This window comes from Pundamilia nyererei, unplaced genomic scaffold (assembly GCF_000239375.1).
Source record: "Pundamilia nyererei isolate P.nyererei 1_Seehausen unplaced genomic scaffold, PunNye1.0 scaffold00087, whole genome shotgun sequence".
In the NCBI taxonomy this organism is placed as follows: domain Eukaryota; kingdom Metazoa; phylum Chordata; class Actinopteri; order Cichliformes; family Cichlidae; genus Pundamilia; species Pundamilia nyererei.
The window spans coordinates 1,697,499-1,715,444 of record NW_005187488.1 but is presented as its reverse complement, the minus strand read 5'-3'; the positions used below and the strand labels follow the sequence as shown (position 1 = coordinate 1,715,444).

Sequence of the window (17,946 nt, the reverse complement as noted above, 5' to 3'; positions counted from 1 at the left end):
GATTTGGGATGTCCTTAAAAACCAAATACATATTTACCAATAAAAAGTTTTACTAACAGAAAGTATCAGATTATCTTAAATGACATCTGAATGGGTCTAAATGGTAAATGGCCTGTATTTATATAGCGCTTTACTAGTCCCTAAGGACCCCAAAGCGCTTTACATATCCAGTCATCCACCCATTCACACGCACATTCACACACTGGTGATGGCAGCTACATTGTAGCCACAGCCACCCTGGGGCGCACTGACAGAGGCGAGGCTGCCGGACACTGGCGCCACCGGGCCCTCTGACCACCACACATTTTTAGTCAGGAATTTCTGGAGTACAACACTACTAGTTTTCCCTACTCTAAAAATTTGGATCGGTTAGGGCCGTTAGGCAACATCACAAGAAATTGATGTCAAATATAAACGTCAAAATTCAACCTTTGTAAACCTGAGTAAAAATCAGGATGAACTTCTTGGAAAATTCTAGGATTTTGGTTAAACCACCCTTTTTATTTTTATATTTATTTTAGAAAGGTTTTATTATGAAGGAACAGTAGAGAGAGGATGATTTAAACACCAACAAATGGGAAATACAACCCTGTCTTCACACTCAGTTCCAATAAAACAAGGCCCTCTATACATTTATCTATTGGCAGTTTAGCAGGTTGCTCTCAGGTCTAAATCTCAACTTCTTATAAATCACATCTTGTATCACTAATATTTGAGCAGCACCTGTTCTTTTGTTTAAACATTTTTACAACAAAGCGGTGCTATGAAGCACACCCACTTGTGTTTCACCATCAAAATCAGGGCTTATGAGATGCTAACCCCTTCAATTTAAAATATTGGTCCACTATGAGTGTAACTAACCAACACGCTGTTCTTACAGTACAGTCTGAACAGGACCACGTGTGCAGAGCAGCTCTAGCACACAGAGCAGGAACAGCTGCAGACGATATGTAGGCTAAGTTCTACTCTCACAGGTTACTGAGAAAAAGCCTGTACTGCTGCTAATTTACAACTTTCACACATAGCTGCATTATTAATGCGAATTATTTAACATTTGCTGTTTAAAAATGTTTTTAAACAACCATATTACAGACAAAATTGGATTAAAATAAGAGTGACGAGAGAACAGACAGGACAGAAAGACTCAGAAAAAACAGAAAACAGAGTCGCTTTAAATCTTTAAACTTCCTCCAGTTAAACTCGTTATACTCACTGTAGGACGGTAAAAGCACAGAGCTCTATGTTCACTCAAACGTATTCCCCTTAAGACTGGGAACTCAAACTGAAACACTTGTCTTTTCCTCTTAGGCGACACCCCCCGTCCGCCAGCATCCCACCCACCCGGGAGACTCCATCCAATTCAGAACCAGATGCTGGTTTAAAATATCACAGATAGGCCAGTTGATAGTGGACAGCTGTCCCCTTTCCAGTATCTCACCAGCTCCCCCTCTCGCACTTGCAGAATACAAAGACTGACTTCGGGCTTTGCCTTCTTCCATTCCCAAAATCTTCTGCACTTTATGTAGTTTTTCTTTTAGTCTTTCGTTTGTGATTCTTCCCGGATTACTTTAGTCTTCCCGTAAGACTCTTCATTTACTTCTGCTCTTGTTGTGTGTTGTGCAGTCAAGGTTTAGTCTTCAGCAATGTTGACTTGCGGTGAAGATCATGGAGGTGTTAAGTGCTCATAGAGGTCCAGCTGACTGACGCTGGGTCTATTCTGAGCTTTTAAAGAGACTTCCTGCATGGGCCGCTCCCAAAATGCTGACTCAAGAAGACTGCTTTCTTTTTACAAACTCTGAAAAGTAAAAATCAGACAAACATGAAGTAAAACTCACCCTGCTGACCTTCTGCAGACTCGTGGTGGGCAGCGCAGCTAGCGTTTTGTAGTCGAGCTTTAGCGGTCCAGTGCCAATGCTCTGATGGGAAATAAACAGACCCAGAGGTAAGACGGTCTGCACTGAAGTTCAGTTTACAAAGAGCAGGTGGTCACATAACAAATACAAGAAATCAAGCGAAAGATCAATACTGGCACTTTCTGTACGTCTGACTGTGAGTGATTTTCCTACTCTATAGTCTTAAAAGTTTTCCAGCTGTGCACGACAATTTAAACACATGTAATTGATGTCTAATATCAAAGGAAACCTCAGGGTTGTTGCATAATCTATCATTATATGTAGACTAGACGATCAAATATGTTCAGCTGAAATAGCAGCTGTAAAAGTTTTATAAAGCTTAAATAAGCCTTCAAATCTGTGGATTGGGTTATTGTTTGATCAGTACGTGAAATAGCTCCACAAATAATGTTAACAGCTATAATATCCTTCTGTGGAAAAAGGTAGCAACCCTCAGACTAGCATCAGCCTTTTAGAGCTGAAACAGCTTCTTATAGGAGTTTTATTTCCATTAAAGTTGCTTTTTTTTATAGCAATACTTTTTTTTTTCCTTTCATAACACTACATCTCTTCTTTCTGAGACATTTCTTGTTGGATTTCCAGTGTGATTAAAGTCATTTACCTTACCTAGAGTTCAATTTAATGAGTGGGCAACGGCTGCTCAGTCCCTCATACCAAAAAGTGCTTCACAGTCAGTATTTGACCTCACTCACAGTAGATTTTCCTTAAAGTGAAACGCTTTAGTTTAAATGTTTAGAGATCTTTTTTTAAAGCGCTTTTTTAAAGATGCTGAAGAGCAAAGAGAAATCCAGAACTCAGATGAGGTTTAATAAGCCTAATTCCAGGGTTTTTAAATCACCTGCACTGATCTGGAACTCCTGACTCTAAATGTATAAATGTGAACGTTTCATAAATCTAAGGGTGGTTTTTCCATGAGATTGAGTTGTTTTTAAGGATTTACATTTTTTTTAAATTGAAACTAAAAGTCAAAAAGAAGACTGGGAATTTCCTCTTTTTTCCTTTAGGAGCTGCTTCAATTATGATTTAAGTGTTTGTACCCTTTGTTTGGTTACATTTGCAGGTGGACACTTATCAGGGCACCTCCAGCACAACTATTCCAATTTAAATTGGGTCCCTTAAAAAAAGAAAATGTATAAAAGTTTAAGACACATTTATTTAGCATTTGTGTCTAAACTGCAGACAGGAAGTTCACCCGAGGACCTGCCGATGAGGAGTATCTCACCTCAGTCTCCTCTTCTAGCAGGCGAGTTGCCTCCTCACGCTCCAAGCGCATTCGCTCCTTCACCAAGAGAGGAAGGGGAGGAAGAGGAGAAGTACAGAGGGGAAGACACACAGTCACACACAGCCACACAGTAATGCGATGAGGGTTGAAATAAAGAGGAAGACGAGGAAAGTAGTGTTAGAGAGAAGAGAAACAACAGTGAGGAAAGTGGTATGGAGATGGAATGATTGGATGATTTTGGATCACACATAACGCACCAAAGGTAGAGGATAGGTGAAAAAAAGAAACAGAAGGGAAAGAAAGGATAGAACCCACACACATTAAAAAGTATTCTATTCATCAGCTATAGGAGCAGAAAAAGCATGCAAGGTGGGACATTGCAGGAACAGTTCTGTCAAACATGATGCCCACACAGGGTGCAGAGGGGAAGCTTCATTCACCCGGTAACAGGCAAACGTGAGGATGTGACTAACTCCACCCTGCAGACCCAGTATAATTTCTTTTCAGCTATACTGCCACAGAAAAACTGAGTTTTCTTGCATTGATTCATCTTCATCAATCTGCTCTCTACCTTTCCCAAAACAAATGATTTTCAATTTCACTTACCACTTTCTCCATCTCTTCTCGCTCCCACTGTGATGTCTCTCTCACCATCTCAGACTCCTGACGAAGACCAACATTTAACCTTACAATGCTAAAAGCTACTGTTCATCATGTAAAGCTCAGCAGAGGCAATTCAGTTTCTGTAAATAAGCCCTGGCAAACGTGGTTACGGCTAAACGTGTGCAGAGAAACAGCAGAAACATGGCATTCAATAAACCAGCAGACCCTGCATTCCTTTAGAACGGGCAGCCTCCCAAAAACTAATCTGGACAAAATAAACAACTGGGCTGGCGCATTCTGGCCGCTCCGATAGAAAGATGGGTACGTGCGGCGTGCATGCCCAGAATGAGTAAATCTGTACAACTCCACTTGCTAACACCAAACTGCTGTGGAAGCACTGTGCTGGTGTGGCAGAATTGCTGAATAAAACATCCGATTCACAGGTTGCGCTGAATGGCAGCGGCTTTGGTTAGTACACCAGCTTTGCACTGCACTTATGTGGATCTGCTGGATCTTTAAGGAGCCTCAAAAGTGCATTCTGCATGTTAAAATCAACACCATCAGTACCTGACCTTAAGTACATCAGTGATAGCAATATAATGAAAAAATGAAGCTCATGCACAAGTGAAAAAATCTGCAGCTTCTCAAGAAGCAAAGTGAACTTCAAATCATAGACCATATATTAAAGAATGAAGCCACTGTGTTGCCACCAGATGGTTAGTGAATCCTGCTGTGAAGCCGCAGGCTGAACATCTTAATGTTTGGAAGCTGGAGTTAAAGAGTGAGTCGAAACTGAGGGACACTGCATGGTTATAACGTAGCAATGCATCTGAAGCATGTCCTGCTTCATTATCCTAATTTATGATTCTATTGGAAGCATAATTTGGTAGGTGCGCATTATGCGCCATTGCCTGTTTATTCATCACGGAGTATTTGGAGACAAGTGTGTGTCTTCTATGCAAACTAGAGGCAACCACACCAATCTGGTAGTGACTAAAACGATAACAAGGTTAAAGGTTTTGTTCAATGCCCTCTTTGAAATCGATTTCACATGGCATAAGCCAGTAACCTCGCTCAGATCTACCAACTCTAGATCTGAGCGACTGTGGTCTCGGCAGATAATACTCTGCCCTCTCATCCATATAAGTTCACTTTTAGATTCACCAGCTAAACTGCTAAACTTTGAGCGTAAGGAGTGCAAAAATCAATGTTTTAGTGGCCATCTTTTATATATAGTTTATGTATAGAAGTTAAAATGTGCACTTGTAGTAAAAACACACCTTCTGTATTATTTCCATCTCCTCTGGGCTCAGGTCTCGGTCTATAGAAGAGATGCTCTCCATACTGTTCTTTCGCACAATACCGGTTGCAAATGGGTTGGCAATGATACCCGGAGATGCCTGAAAACCAACACAGAGTACAGTTTAAACCTTTGAAAATGGAGATGTTTTTAACTGAAAGCTATAGTTGTACTTAAAAACTCAAGCCAGGTACATGATAAAAAAGGGATATATATTAGCTGATATAAAGACAGAACGATCAGAGGTTTGGTAAGTTCCTGCTGTACATAATAAACTGTACATATCCAAATCTGACTGTTCATGTCATCTCACCTCCACTGCAGCCACTTTGCCAGGGTCAAAGCCATCACAAACCAGCATGACCAGAGAGTCCCCGACAGCACGGAGCACTCGCACCGCCTCCGTGTGCGTCATCCCCAGCAGGCTGTGGTTGTTCACCTCGAGAATTCGCATGCCAACCTGCAGTCGCCCGTCCCTTGCCGCTGCGCCGGTCGAACTCACCTGCAGAAAACAGTCAAAAATGTGAGCATGTTCACATTTCTCATGTTGATAATAACCTCAATTAAAGCTGAGTCGTGCCAAGATGTGTTGCTTTGGATTGCTAAAGAACCTTTGAGATGAAGATGCCCTCATCTGTGGGGTCGAAAGGATTTCCAGCATGACCCTTGGCCCCTCCGCGAATGCTGATACCAAGTTTCTCTCCAGGCTGCTTCTGGATCATGATTTCCTGCATTCCCGGCGGTGAAGGGTCCCGCCGTACCAACATACGGATCTCCTGCTTGTTGGCCAGCAAGGCCCGCACAGCTTCCTGGTGTGTGGCATGTCGCAGGTCAATGCTGTTCACCTCTAATATCCGGTCGCCAACACGGAGCCCACATTGACTTGCCAACCCATGAGGAATCACCTGAAGAAATGAGGTGAAGTCACGGAGTCATGCAACATATTCAGCAGATGAAAGTGTAAGAATACACCTGTTTTACAGTAATACCTTTGAGATGAACACCCCAGGTTCATTGATACCAAAAGGGTGGCTGGCATGGTCGCTGCCTCCTACAATACTCAGGCCTAGAGGGCCTCCAGACTTCACCAGGGTAACTTCCTGTTAGGATTAGGTTAGATTGGCTTTAGCAGAAGATTTGAAAAATAATTTAAAGCCTGAATGTAAAGACGACGACTCAAACATCACAAGTCAAATCTACATCTGTTATAGTCTAATAAATATCAAAAACAACTTTCTATTTAACAACACCATTAGTGCTTTATTGACAGCTACTAACTACTCAAGCCTTCATACCATACACCATCTTCTCTGGAACTGGACAGCAATAAGGATAAGGCGGGGCCACATAAACAAGCATTAACACTGAGTGCTTCAATGACGTTTCTACAGCAATGGCTACTAAAACGACTAAACAAAAACCAAAACTATTCGACACACAAGTCAGTCCTCGAATTCTCACCTCGATGGGATACTCGTCCTCCATCTGGCTCAGATGGTTCCCGAGGCCTTCCTCGTCCTGGTCTGGAGAATCTGATGGTTCTGGGGGTGGAGGGGAGTGGGCTCGTGCCCGGGTCTGACCTGGAGAGCCCCCTGGTGCATTCAAGTCACGCTCCACCAGGAGGGCGATGGTGGGGGAGGTGCCGGTAAGGAGCGCTACTGCCTGGTCATGCCTGGCCTCTGTCATGTCTACACCATTGATCTGGATTCACAGTAAAACCAACCGCGGAGGGTGTCAGCCCACCAGGACGCTCCCACTGGTCATTTGCTACTCATAGGATGAATATTTGACAACAAACCCAGCCTGCCAACAGTCGTTTCTCACCGCTCCCTCCATTCATTACCCAAAATGAAAACTGAATGTTTAAGTTCTAAACCGATCTGATTTTTAATTCTGAGATTTTTCAAGTGCACCAAAGCGAGTTATTTAAAGAAGAACCAAACACCTACACAAAGCAGCAGGATCTTATACGGAAAGTGAGGGGTGCTGCAGGCAATTTAGGATGGCAGAGCGTCTCTGAGGGAGAAAAGCTGCAAGCAAGCAGAACTATTTTTCATCAAACTGCCTGAAGTGAGCTCATGAATGCCCATGCTGCTATCTTTTCATGTAATCAGTTCAGCACTTCTTGCCTTTGTTTACTTAAAACTTCAGTGGAAGTGTGTAGCTTCTCCAAAATTGATCTTAAGTCCACAAAGGCAACAAGAAGTCATCAGACACCACAGATTAACCATTTCATTACTGTTTATGTGTGTTTTAGGATCAAATAAATAGGGGTAGCTTTTAGGCATGCAGTCTAGTCCAAAGTGACAAGCAGAGGTCGGCACAGACCCGACAGTACCAGCTCTTACCACGGGCTGACACACTGCAGCTCCTGCTGTTGTGGTAACTCGTTCCACAAAATCAGCAGAGCAACAGGCTCAGCCCACTCCACCCCCAACACCATACCCACCACCAAGCAGGCAAGGAGATGTACTCAATGCATTAGTGAGCATGCACAACAGGAGAGCGTGAGAGAGGAAAATAGAACCAAAGAGAAGCCAATGAAAGAAAAGAGGAAACCCAGATAGAAGGCAAAGAGGACCATTCAGGAAGCTTTTCTGTGATTACAGAGAGCAGGAAGTGCAGTAAAGAAACAGATCTGATGATCATCAGTTCATTTACAGTAAATAACAAAGTGTGCAAATGTGCATGTGACCAGACAAAAACATGCGACAGAAGAGTTGCTAATACGCAGAAAGATACGGGAGCACAAAGCAAAGCTTGGAGTGGGATGAAAAGAAAGATCATGCAAAGGCTAAATGTTTTAATATTTAACTAAAGCAAATAAAAAATCTTCATCGAATCCAAATAGAGAATGACTTTCATATGCGGACCGTATCACTAACTCATGGACGTGATGTGTGAGATTTTGATGAGATAACCTTAATTCATATGCTCAGGATGGAAACACCATGTCAGTCACACAAAGCCTAAAACTGACTTATGAAAGCAGTGATGCTGGCACAAATGACACAGTTTCACAATAAAAATGGAACAAAATGCAACAAAAATGTCATAAAGTAAATGCCGCATTTACCAGATGTAGGAAAAATGTTGTATCGCTGTTATTCTCACGACACAAAAACGATACCTAATTGTTTGGGATTCATGTCTAAACGTATTCCTGTTTGTAAAGAAAGCCCTGCTTTGATCACAGTCAACACTACAGTGTCCAGATGGAGAAGGATGGTAGTACTCACAGAGATCACCCTGTCGCCCACACGCAGCGTGCTGTCTTTGTGTGCCGCTCCGCCCTCTGCGATTCGAGAGATGTAGATTCCCTAAAACAAAACAAGACAAGGACGACTACTGATTTAAAACATTTCTGCACATTTGTAGATAACTAATTTTTTCCTCAAACATTCTCATATACTGCAACTAACAACGGCATCATTCTGAACGATGGCTACAACAAACCACAGACCTATATGTAAGCGCTCGCACTGAAAGAAAAACTGAATTTGTTTTCATGACTGCTGCAAAATTGACATAGTTCGACACATTAGCAGCCCACACTGCCAGACAACACACAAACAACCTCTACATATAACTGATTAACAGGTCAGCGCCAAATAGTTAAAACGCATTAAAAGCCTCGACTGCCAGCAGCTCGTTACAAAGTACGAGCGCTGAAACGCTGTCCCCTTTGCTCAGACACATTACACCGTTTGTACACCAATAAAAACCCAGCCTAGCTGCTAGCCTGTCCCACATGAACAGAATGTGTAAACAAATGCATGTGCAAAGTCTAGTGCACCAATTCACATCCACCAGGTGAGTCACTGCATCCACTTCAAAAGGCTTTTTGAAAGGGAGGAAAGACTTACAGTCAGACCCGCTTAAACCTTATGTTTATGACTCCTTCCCTCTTTGTGGGCTCCTGGAGCTGCTCGAGCTGCAGAGCAGCAGTGTGCTGGCCCAAATATACATATCCAAATTACAGCAGGCCTATCGAGTGTCAAGGCTGGCTATTCATATCGGCGTCTCCCAGGAGATGACTGTAAGCGCTGTGGCCAGAATAGACGGCGTTAAAAGACAGATTCGCTCTGACTGAGACTGTTACTGCAAACATGTGACTTCACTTCCTAATTTTCAAACCACACTTTTTGAAAACCCTTTTACTGATAGTATGAGGCACTGTCTGCAGTTTTGGATGTTTTTTTAAAATGTCTTTTTCCTCTATTCCCTTCTTCATTCCCCAGATTTGGACGTTGACAGAAGGTTGCATACATCACACGAGTAAAATAAAACAGCCATCACATCTCAATCTGAGGAACTAAACAACTCCCTCAAAGAACTGAGTCAGTTCAATGAAGTATTGTGTTAAATCATCTAAAGATGAATGACAGGAATACTTCTGTAATGCCATTTAACTGATTCAAACAGAGGACGCTCTGCTTGGATGTTTACACAAACTTGCGTAATGAACTACAACATGATACAGATCTCAGATAAACTGTCCCTTGTGCTGCTTATTTTAACATCAGACATGACACTGTGATCTGATAGTCTCCTATCAGGCTAAATAAAACTCAGTTAAATATAAATTACTCTTACTTTTAAGGTTTACTTAACTATAATTTCGGTGGGCAGGTCAACTATGAGGGAGGTGTTTGATATGGGAGCAAAAGATGCTGCTGGGTGGAAAATGATGGGATGGTAAATACATAAGAGGGTCACCTTGGCAACAAGAGGCCTGGACTCTTAAGTAGTGCCCAAGTTTCAGCTACAGAAGCAAAGCAAATCAATCGCTTCACATGCAGACAGGGCTTACCAGGTGTTGGGAACAATCCACAACCATTATTCTAAGTATGGATTAATCTATCAGTTATGTTCTCAATAATTTAGCTGGCATTCATGCATATCAACAGAGAAATACACGGCAAACACACTTGAAACAGCTAAATCATTTACCCGCTCAGAACTGGTTGTAGTATGACAACAAAGAGTGCACCATAGACGGACAGATGCCTTTTCCACGTACAGCAGTTGATCAATAAATAGTTGTAAGCAGACGGCAACATGATGGTCAATCCACAAAGACAGATTAACGTAACCGCAGCCTGTTTTTCTACATATCAACATTTTTATTCCATTTGCGAATAAATTCTGCCTCATCTGTCACGTAATGAATTTAATATCTGTACTGTCACAACCGTCACCTCTCTGCCTCTGATGTCAGCACTATGAACTTTATGATGTGTATCTGACAGCTCAATATAAGAAGTGATCTTCAGAGGATGAGAAAAAGGTGGCTAGGCTTTCCCTTAGTGATAGGGTGAGGAGTTCAGTCGTTTGGGAGGGGCTCAGAGTCGAGCCGCGGCTCCTCCACATCGAAAGGAGCCAGCTGAGGCTCTTTTATTTCTTTTCTTTTCTTTCCTCACCGTGTCCCCTGTGCGGTACGCCGTGGAGCCTTTCCCCCCTGCAATGCTGAATCCCAGCCCCTTGTCATTACGGATGAGGCAGGTGGAGAACCGCTGCCTCGGCCCGCTTGGACTGTTCTCCAAGTTAAAGGCAAGGCCGCTGCTCCGCCTCTCCCGTGGGAAGTAGTCATCCTCGGGCCTAAGCGGTGTGGTGGTGATGGCGTTCTCTGGTTCCACCATGCGCTCCCGCAGCACTGTCATGGAAACTGTAGCACCGGAGCTGCGGAGAGCTTCCACTGCTGTGTGATGCTCAGCTTCGTGGAGGTCCACTCCATTTACCTGAGACAAGGAGATTGTTTGTTTTCTGTTTAACAAAACAAACAAAACACTCCTCTAGTCACCCTCCCTGTCACACACAGACATGCAGATGTTTACCTCCAGCAGTTTGTCTCCCACTTTAACTCCAGCTCTGGCTGCAGGACCCTCTTCAGACACTCTGGAGATGAAGATTCCCTAAAAGCAACCAAACATTAACACAGTCAGTCTTTGACCTCAAATACTTCCAAACCTAAACAAACCCAGGTACCCAGCCCTACCTCGTCATCTCCTTTGTAAGGCGTGGATCCTTTTCCACCAGCAATGCTGATGCCCAGGCCGCCTGTTTGTCGCACGATGGTGAGGGTGTGCTGCAAGTTGAGGACGGGGGAGTCAACAATACTGGGAGTGAAAACCCATAAAAAGCCTACTCATCTTAGGGCAGATTAAGAGGAAAACGAGCCCACGGCGATTTACTTTGTTTTGTTTGGGTTTATACAGGGTGTATCAAAAAGAATTATCTGATTTTGAAAGGCTACATTTTTTAAGTAATGGACAGAGAAAGAACCATGTGGTAAATTTTTAAAATGCATGAATATAAAGTTTTATGCAAAGCTTGCAGTGTCAAGTGCTCAATGTGCCTCCCTCCGGACGCATGGTAAATGTCCATGACATAGCCAAACTCCTTCCATACTTTAGTGAGCATGTCTGGAGTCAGTGCTGTTGTTATGCTACCTACCGGCAACCACATGAAACTCACGAATATGCTCTTACTCACGGTACGTGTTTCGATAGTTGATTGGTGAACAGCTGCAGGTTTAAAGCACTTTAAAATTGGATGATTCTTTTTGATGAACCCTGTATTTTAAGTCGTGGGTAACCTCTTTCAGCAAGAAGGTGGCGTCAATCAGTGCTGCACCCTTTGTTTTTGCTGATGGATAAACGCTGACTTCAGTGTCAGTTTATGGGCCTATGCCAGTTTAAATGGGAGGCAGATGGCTTTGTGTTTGCCTGAATTTGATTTAAAGCACGAACAAAAAGTTTTACCCAAATCATTAACCAATTAACCAATGAACTGACATGGGACATGAATTCTAACACACTATGTAAAAATGCTTCGCCTGGACTCAGTGAGACCAACATTTTTCCCAAAACAAAGTGTATTATGTATGAATTGGAGTGTAGACTTGTGTACATTATACATACTTGCAGGCCATGCAAAAAGGGGATGAATGGAGACAAAGGAGGTACAGATGGAAGGAAGTAACAGACAACAGTTTTAAGTGCCCTAAAGGTGGAGTCCTTGCTTTGAGACTCTAGTGTTGCTCAGTGTGACAAGAGCGAAAACAAATGTTTCTTGCAAATTTTCATCACCCACACTAAACATACTAAATGTACCGATATACAGTGAATCATGCAAAAAATAAAATGTAGATGGAGGGAATAAACAAAAACAAAAGCAAATCTGAAACAAGCTCTTTCTTGCACTTGAAATAACAGCCATGTGTTACAGATTTACACAATCAAAAATCGACTTTGTCATCCATCCACCGGTTATCCTGTTTGGAAGCTGGATTAAAACCTGGAGGAAGTTGGGAAAGTGGGTTTGCCTCATCAGAGTGTAACCAGCCCATTCATTCCAGGGTGACAAGGCACTGGACGGGATGAAAAAGGAGCAAAGCAGCAGAAGCAGAGGAGAGGCAGGGGAGAGGCAGAGTGTGCCAGAACCTGGACTGACTGAATATCTGCAAACTTCAATCTTTATGGCACTAACCCTTTTATAGAAGGAAAAGAAAAAGATCTGGTTCAGCCTGAAGAGGAGAATTCAACTACTTAAATTCAATAACTGGAAAGGCCAGAGTTTCCTTCAAAATAGCAATATGTGCAAGCTGTGCAAAACTGCTGTAAATGCACTGAAATTAACCTACATGTTTAACCTATATGCAAAAACATCAGATATGGTTGATCAATCTGCAGCACGTGCAATGATAAGAATACCGACTCCTCGCTGAGAACCTGCTCTCCGTGTTTTCCTCACACTGTTTATTTAACAGAGGAACTGGTGGTATATATTTTTTCCTCTTTGGTGTGTATGTTCAAATACTGAGGGGGCGGGGTTAATTAATCACCAGTTAATGATGACTACCTTGTTTTGAGGTGGAAGTAACAATCTTACTATGATTACAAAGAAAAAAAAACTTAATTTATTCACTGAGTTCAGGCAATTTATTAAACAAATGCTGTTTTTCAGGTATGACCTGTGATTGGTTTATTATAAAACCCAGAAGGGAAGGATCAATGGAAAACCACAAATGTTGTGTTTAATAAAAGGCCAAAAATTAAATTAAAAGTTAAATGTTATCAAGCGCCTGGCCCTCTGCTTTAGACTCCAAAAAGCACAAAATGCTGAGAATGAAACTCTCACTACACGTTTACTATCACAGGGTTAAAGTGTCCACACTCCAGCTGTCCAGTAAGAAGAAGGAAGAAATAAATAGTGTCAGTTTCAGTCCTGTATTCAGGTTCTGCCACACTGGCCCCTCCTGTGAATGAGCTGGGATTAGAGGGGTTCCCTAGTGATCGGCTCGGATTAACCGTGGATTTCTGTGGGAAGTTTTCTCCATTTCTGAGTATGGGTGGACAAATGAATGGGTGAGTGAGGGACGGAAAGACAAGAGTGGATGGGAAAGAGTAGGTACAGACCTCTTCCTCCTCAATTCGAGCAGGTTCAATCAGCAGATTATTGACTTGATCAAATGACACCCCCTGTTAGGACAGGAACCAGCAAGAGGCATGCGGATTAGTCAGGCCAAAATAAAAATATGCACACAGACAGACACACCCAAAAACAACAAAACAGAACAAAAAAAAAATATAAAAACCTCCAGACACACCAGACACTCAACACGCCACTGTCTGCTTGCAGGTTGTGAAGCAGAAGTGAATCCACACTCACTCCCCAGCCACCAAAAGCAAAATACAGGCAGAGGTGGAAAGACAAGACCAAGGAGCTGAGCCAGAATGCAAAAAAATACAGTGCAGAGAGAGTGGACAAAAGAAGGCAAAAGCTCCCAAACCACAACAAGCCCAGCCTCCACACCATCAAGAGCAATTTCCTCCAGGAGCAAGACTTAAATTTAGGTGAAGAAGTCAGTTTCAAGCTAAAAAAATATAAACATAGCTAAACGATTCACAGAAAGTACAAAAGAAATGATACAGAAACTGATTTACTAGAAGAACAAAGTCCCTACAAAAATCCAGTGAAAGAAAATACGACCATGTGACGCAAGCCAGGCTCATTCGATGTTGTGTTCCAGCTCTGCCAGTACATGTTCTGGTTGGTCCGAGTTCAGTCACCCACACGCACGCACACATCCATACCCACACACCAAACAGATTCATGATGATGTTTGATCATTAGGTTAAAAAGGATTTCTACAATTAGCGTGACACAAATTAACAGATCTCAATTTAATAAGTCTAATGATCAACAAGGACATTCATTGATAAGCAGCTCCCGAGCATCCTTCACTCGTTTCATTCATACTTTACAAGCATACAATGTTACAAAAGCAGTGTGCAAGTGTCAATATTCAATTAAATCAGCAGGTAACTGATGATAAGGCGCGCCAGTGTTGAGCAAGAAAGGCTGAATTTATCCACAAAGAAAAAAAAAAAGGTTTAGACAAAGATCTGAATGCAGTCTTGTATGGAAACAAGGGATCACAATGGCCTGTGGCTGATTTATGCCGACATGTCTGCATGCTTTCTGTGGGGGAACAGGCTAGGAGAGGCAAAATCTGAGGGGGCCAGATGAGGCTGTTGGTGAGTTTGCGATGAATGTAATGCATCACCCTGGATTTATAGCACAAGGCCAGGGCGGCTTCATCTCAGGAATGACCCTGCATGCAACGCCACATCCATCTTAAGTGAATGCAGCTTGCAAGGTGGCAAAGGCTCTCCATGCATACAATATCAAATGTTTGCAAAAGAGGCAACAAACAAGGAAAAATATATATGTAAAGTTTTAAATCCTAAAATATGCTGACTTGGTGTGTACTGCATGTCCTGCTGTGATGATATATAACACTTTCTACATTCCTGAACTGCACCCTGCCAGTGTTTGGATCTCTCTTTTACCTTTACTTGGCTGGAGTTGACCTGATGCCGGCTGTCCTCTGCCTCCTCCACTCTGTGGCGGTGCTGAGGAGTGCCATCACTCTGCTCTTCGTCCTCATCCTCCTCGTCCTCGGCAGCCTGAGCAGAAGAGTTGAGGGCGTCGGGACTGAAGCCCTGCAGCAGAGCGGCCACAGCCTCGGGTTTGGGCAGCTTGGTGATTTTGAAGTGCTTCTTGTAGTGTGGCGTGTCCTTTCGTATCAGACGCTTCTCCATGGGCCTCTTGTCTTCCTCGTCACTCCTCTCGCCGTCCTCGCCGTCCTCTTCGTGGTCCTCGTCCCCACCTCGGATGATGGGTTCTTCTGCAAAGTGCACAGTGGGCTGGAGAAAAGAAAGGGAGAGGATTTTAGAGTCTAACAGAAACAAAGACTGAATCCATGAAATGAGGAGAAAACCTGTCCACCATTTACCTCAATGTACTCCACCTCCATCTCATCAAGGTCATCCTCATCCTGAGGGGAAGGGCCGTCCACACGGTTCTCAATGTGAGAGGCCTCAGTCACATTTTGTCTGTCCTCGTGGGAGGTGGCCGACAGCGTGCTGTTAGACACCTGTGAGTCATGGCTCTGATTGGAGAGGTCACTGAGCCTTTTTCCCTAAAAACAATGACATCATTTTTATTATATCAGCATGTACCACAGCAGCAGCTAGTCAGGCAGTATTAGAGCAAATTTTGAGTTTAGTTGTTTGTAATTCTGGAGCTGAGCAGCAAGAAATGAAATGCTATTTGCTTATTTATTTTTTTAATTTGGTGGTGACCATATTTCTGACGTTATGTACCTGTGGGTCCAGGGACTGATCCTCGTCCTGTCTGGATGTGTAGGCTTCATTCCTCCTCTCTTCAATCCCTTTCTTCATCTCCTTCAGCTCACTGGGATGTGGTGTGGCTCTGCGCTGAAGGCCCTGAAGAAGGAAAAAAAAGCCATTTTATCTGATTTTCCTTTAAGCACGACATTATTCTTTTTTTTTTTAGCTTTTGTGCTGATGGGTCAGGTTTGCTTTATTTAGTTTTTACTCACTCTACGCTCTGCAGCAGCCTCATCACCCTCATCCACCTCAGCCTTGGTCTCCTCCTGGAACTGGATGACCGACACTCTGTTCAGGTTGCTGTCTGTCCAGCTACCATCTACACTGTTCTGCAGCAGGTTCTCTGCAGATAAAGAGAGAGGGCAGAAGAAAGAGTGTGCCAGTTAAAATAAATATCATCTATACATGCTTCTAACAGGTCTGAATACTCAAATGCTTATTTAAAGCATGTTGCTTACCTAGGCTTGGGGAAGGCTGCTGGGGTAGCAAATAGCAGGTTAACACTTTCTCTCCTGTTCGCTCATCGTCCTCTGTCTGGAACTTGAGCATTGGCTGAGACTGGTTCTCTGCGAGCCACATGGCCTTCAGGTTGAGGTTTGTCAGGGCGAAAGGCAAGTTTTGTAATCTGGATAAACGTAAGGTCAGGACAGATAGATTAAAATTTCTAAGATTTTTAACGTGGATCTATTATTTATTTCCTTCTTTCCTGTCAGTACACTCAGAACAGCACATCAGCTGGGCTGGCGTCTTTGTGAGACAAATCTGAATTTCTTTCAACATGCCTGTCAGAGCCAATGAGACTGCAGCAGGCATGGGAGACACTTGCACTTTTCCTCACACACTGTGGTCTACAGGACCACTGTCATGGTTAAATGGCACTTTCCTACTCCTCTTAAGCACACAACATGCCTCATTCACCTACTCGCATGCATTCAGAAAGCAACTTGCTCGAGGATACTTTGGGATGCAGACTTGAACAGCCAGGGATCAAACCACCAACCTTCTGATTAGTAAATTACCTCCTGGTGACCGGTTGTTCACACCCCACCCCAGTTTGACAACCCTTGCTGTAAGGCCACTCTCTCGTTAAAACAGTGAAATGAGGGGGCAGCACGCACCAGTACAAGACTAGCTGGGATTATTTTGACTTGCAAAGAGACTGTAGGAGAATGTAAGAATAAAAGTCTCTGAAATAACACTTTGACAGCGATAATTATGCTTCAGATCATTCTAGTAACAAACAATTTGCACAAAGTCATACCTGTGATGAAATTACGAACTACAAGGGCAACGTCTTTGTTTTATCTATTTTGGCAGACATTCTCTTCAGGTCTTCAACCTTTGCTGTGAAAGCTGCTGTGCATTATTAACGGTCTACGGTGTTAAGTAAGGGTACCTGTTTCCAGCCACATCCAGCACATGCAGCTCCGTGGCATCTGCAAGCTCAGCGGGCAGTTTGCCCAGGCGATTGTCTCTCAGTGAGAGGACGTTGAGGCTGGCACAGCCGCCCAGCTCTTTGGGCACGTTGCCCAGCCGGTTGCGGTCTACATTCAGGTTGGTCAGCTTCTTCAGCTTGCCCAGCGAGCGAGGAAGCGACTTTGAAAGCGAAAGGGAGGGAGACGAAAGCCATTAATGGAATCAGTGATTCAACATAATTATTGTTAATGGGACTTAGTTATTAATGGGTGTGCATGAACCCCTAATAGGTCAAATGCAGGGCTGCAGGAAGCAGTTTATACTGTGCGTCCCTACCTGTAGCAGGTTCTCCGTCAGGACAAGTTCTGTGAGGTTTTCACACTCGCCTATTGAATCAGTCAGATGGGTCAGTCTGTTCTGGTCCACCTTCAGGATGGACAGCTGTTTCAGAGACCCTGCAGACAAATCACGGTAACATTTAGCAATACACAACATCGTACACGTCACTACTGGGCTGCACTATTTTTCATTCAGATCACATACGTGTTTCTTAATATATCTGTGTGTGGATGTGTGTGATTTTGAGCAAGAGTTTTATGCAGAAAAGCGTAAATGAAAAACAAAGACAGAGGCTGCAGTGGGCAGTTCTCACGATTTTTAAAATCTGTTTTACTTCACTACTAAGAAATTATTTGTATTCTTTCCACAGCAAGGGCAAAGAAGAAGGAGCAGCAGAAGCACAGACTTAGCCCACATTACAGCTTATTTATGATGCACCATCTAAGCTGCAAT

At 43.2% G+C, this 17,946-nt stretch overlaps 1 protein-coding gene across 14 annotated transcripts in view; it reads right to left on the bottom strand.

Annotated features, from left to right (window-relative positions):
* The window catches only part of scrib (scribble planar cell polarity protein), a 75,885-nt gene that overhangs the window by 18,525 nt on the left and 39,414 nt on the right, over positions 1–17,946 (bottom strand). For 9 of the 14 annotated variants that reach the window (XM_005738882.2, XM_005738887.2, XM_005738888.2 and 6 more), the window contains exons 9-28: positions 17,491–17,609; positions 17,135–17,334; positions 16,197–16,363; positions 15,951–16,081; positions 15,712–15,834; positions 15,342–15,527; positions 14,896–15,252; positions 13,459–13,521; positions 11,037–11,126; positions 10,876–10,953; positions 10,462–10,779; positions 8,278–8,358; positions 6,500–6,739; positions 6,028–6,138; positions 5,650–5,943; positions 5,352–5,540; positions 5,019–5,138; positions 3,742–3,798; positions 3,136–3,192; positions 1,836–1,916 (exon numbers count right to left, since the gene is read on the bottom strand). In XM_005738882.2, coding sequence (XP_005738939.1) covers positions 1,836–1,916; positions 3,136–3,192; positions 3,742–3,798; positions 5,019–5,138; positions 5,352–5,540; positions 5,650–5,943; positions 6,028–6,138; positions 6,500–6,739; positions 8,278–8,358; positions 10,462–10,779; positions 10,876–10,953; positions 11,037–11,126; positions 13,459–13,521; positions 14,896–15,252; positions 15,342–15,527; positions 15,712–15,834; positions 15,951–16,081; positions 16,197–16,363; positions 17,135–17,334; positions 17,491–17,609 — 3,062 coding nt within the window. The remainder of the gene's footprint in view (positions 1–1,835; positions 1,917–3,135; positions 3,193–3,741; positions 3,799–5,018; positions 5,139–5,351; positions 5,541–5,649; positions 5,944–6,027; positions 6,139–6,499; positions 6,740–8,277; positions 8,359–10,461; positions 10,780–10,875; positions 10,954–11,036; positions 11,127–13,458; positions 13,522–14,895; positions 15,253–15,341; positions 15,528–15,711; positions 15,835–15,950; positions 16,082–16,196; positions 16,364–17,134; positions 17,335–17,490; positions 17,610–17,946) is intronic. The other 5 variants (XM_005738884.2, XM_005738895.2, XM_005738894.2 and 2 more) reach the window with 4 other exon arrangements.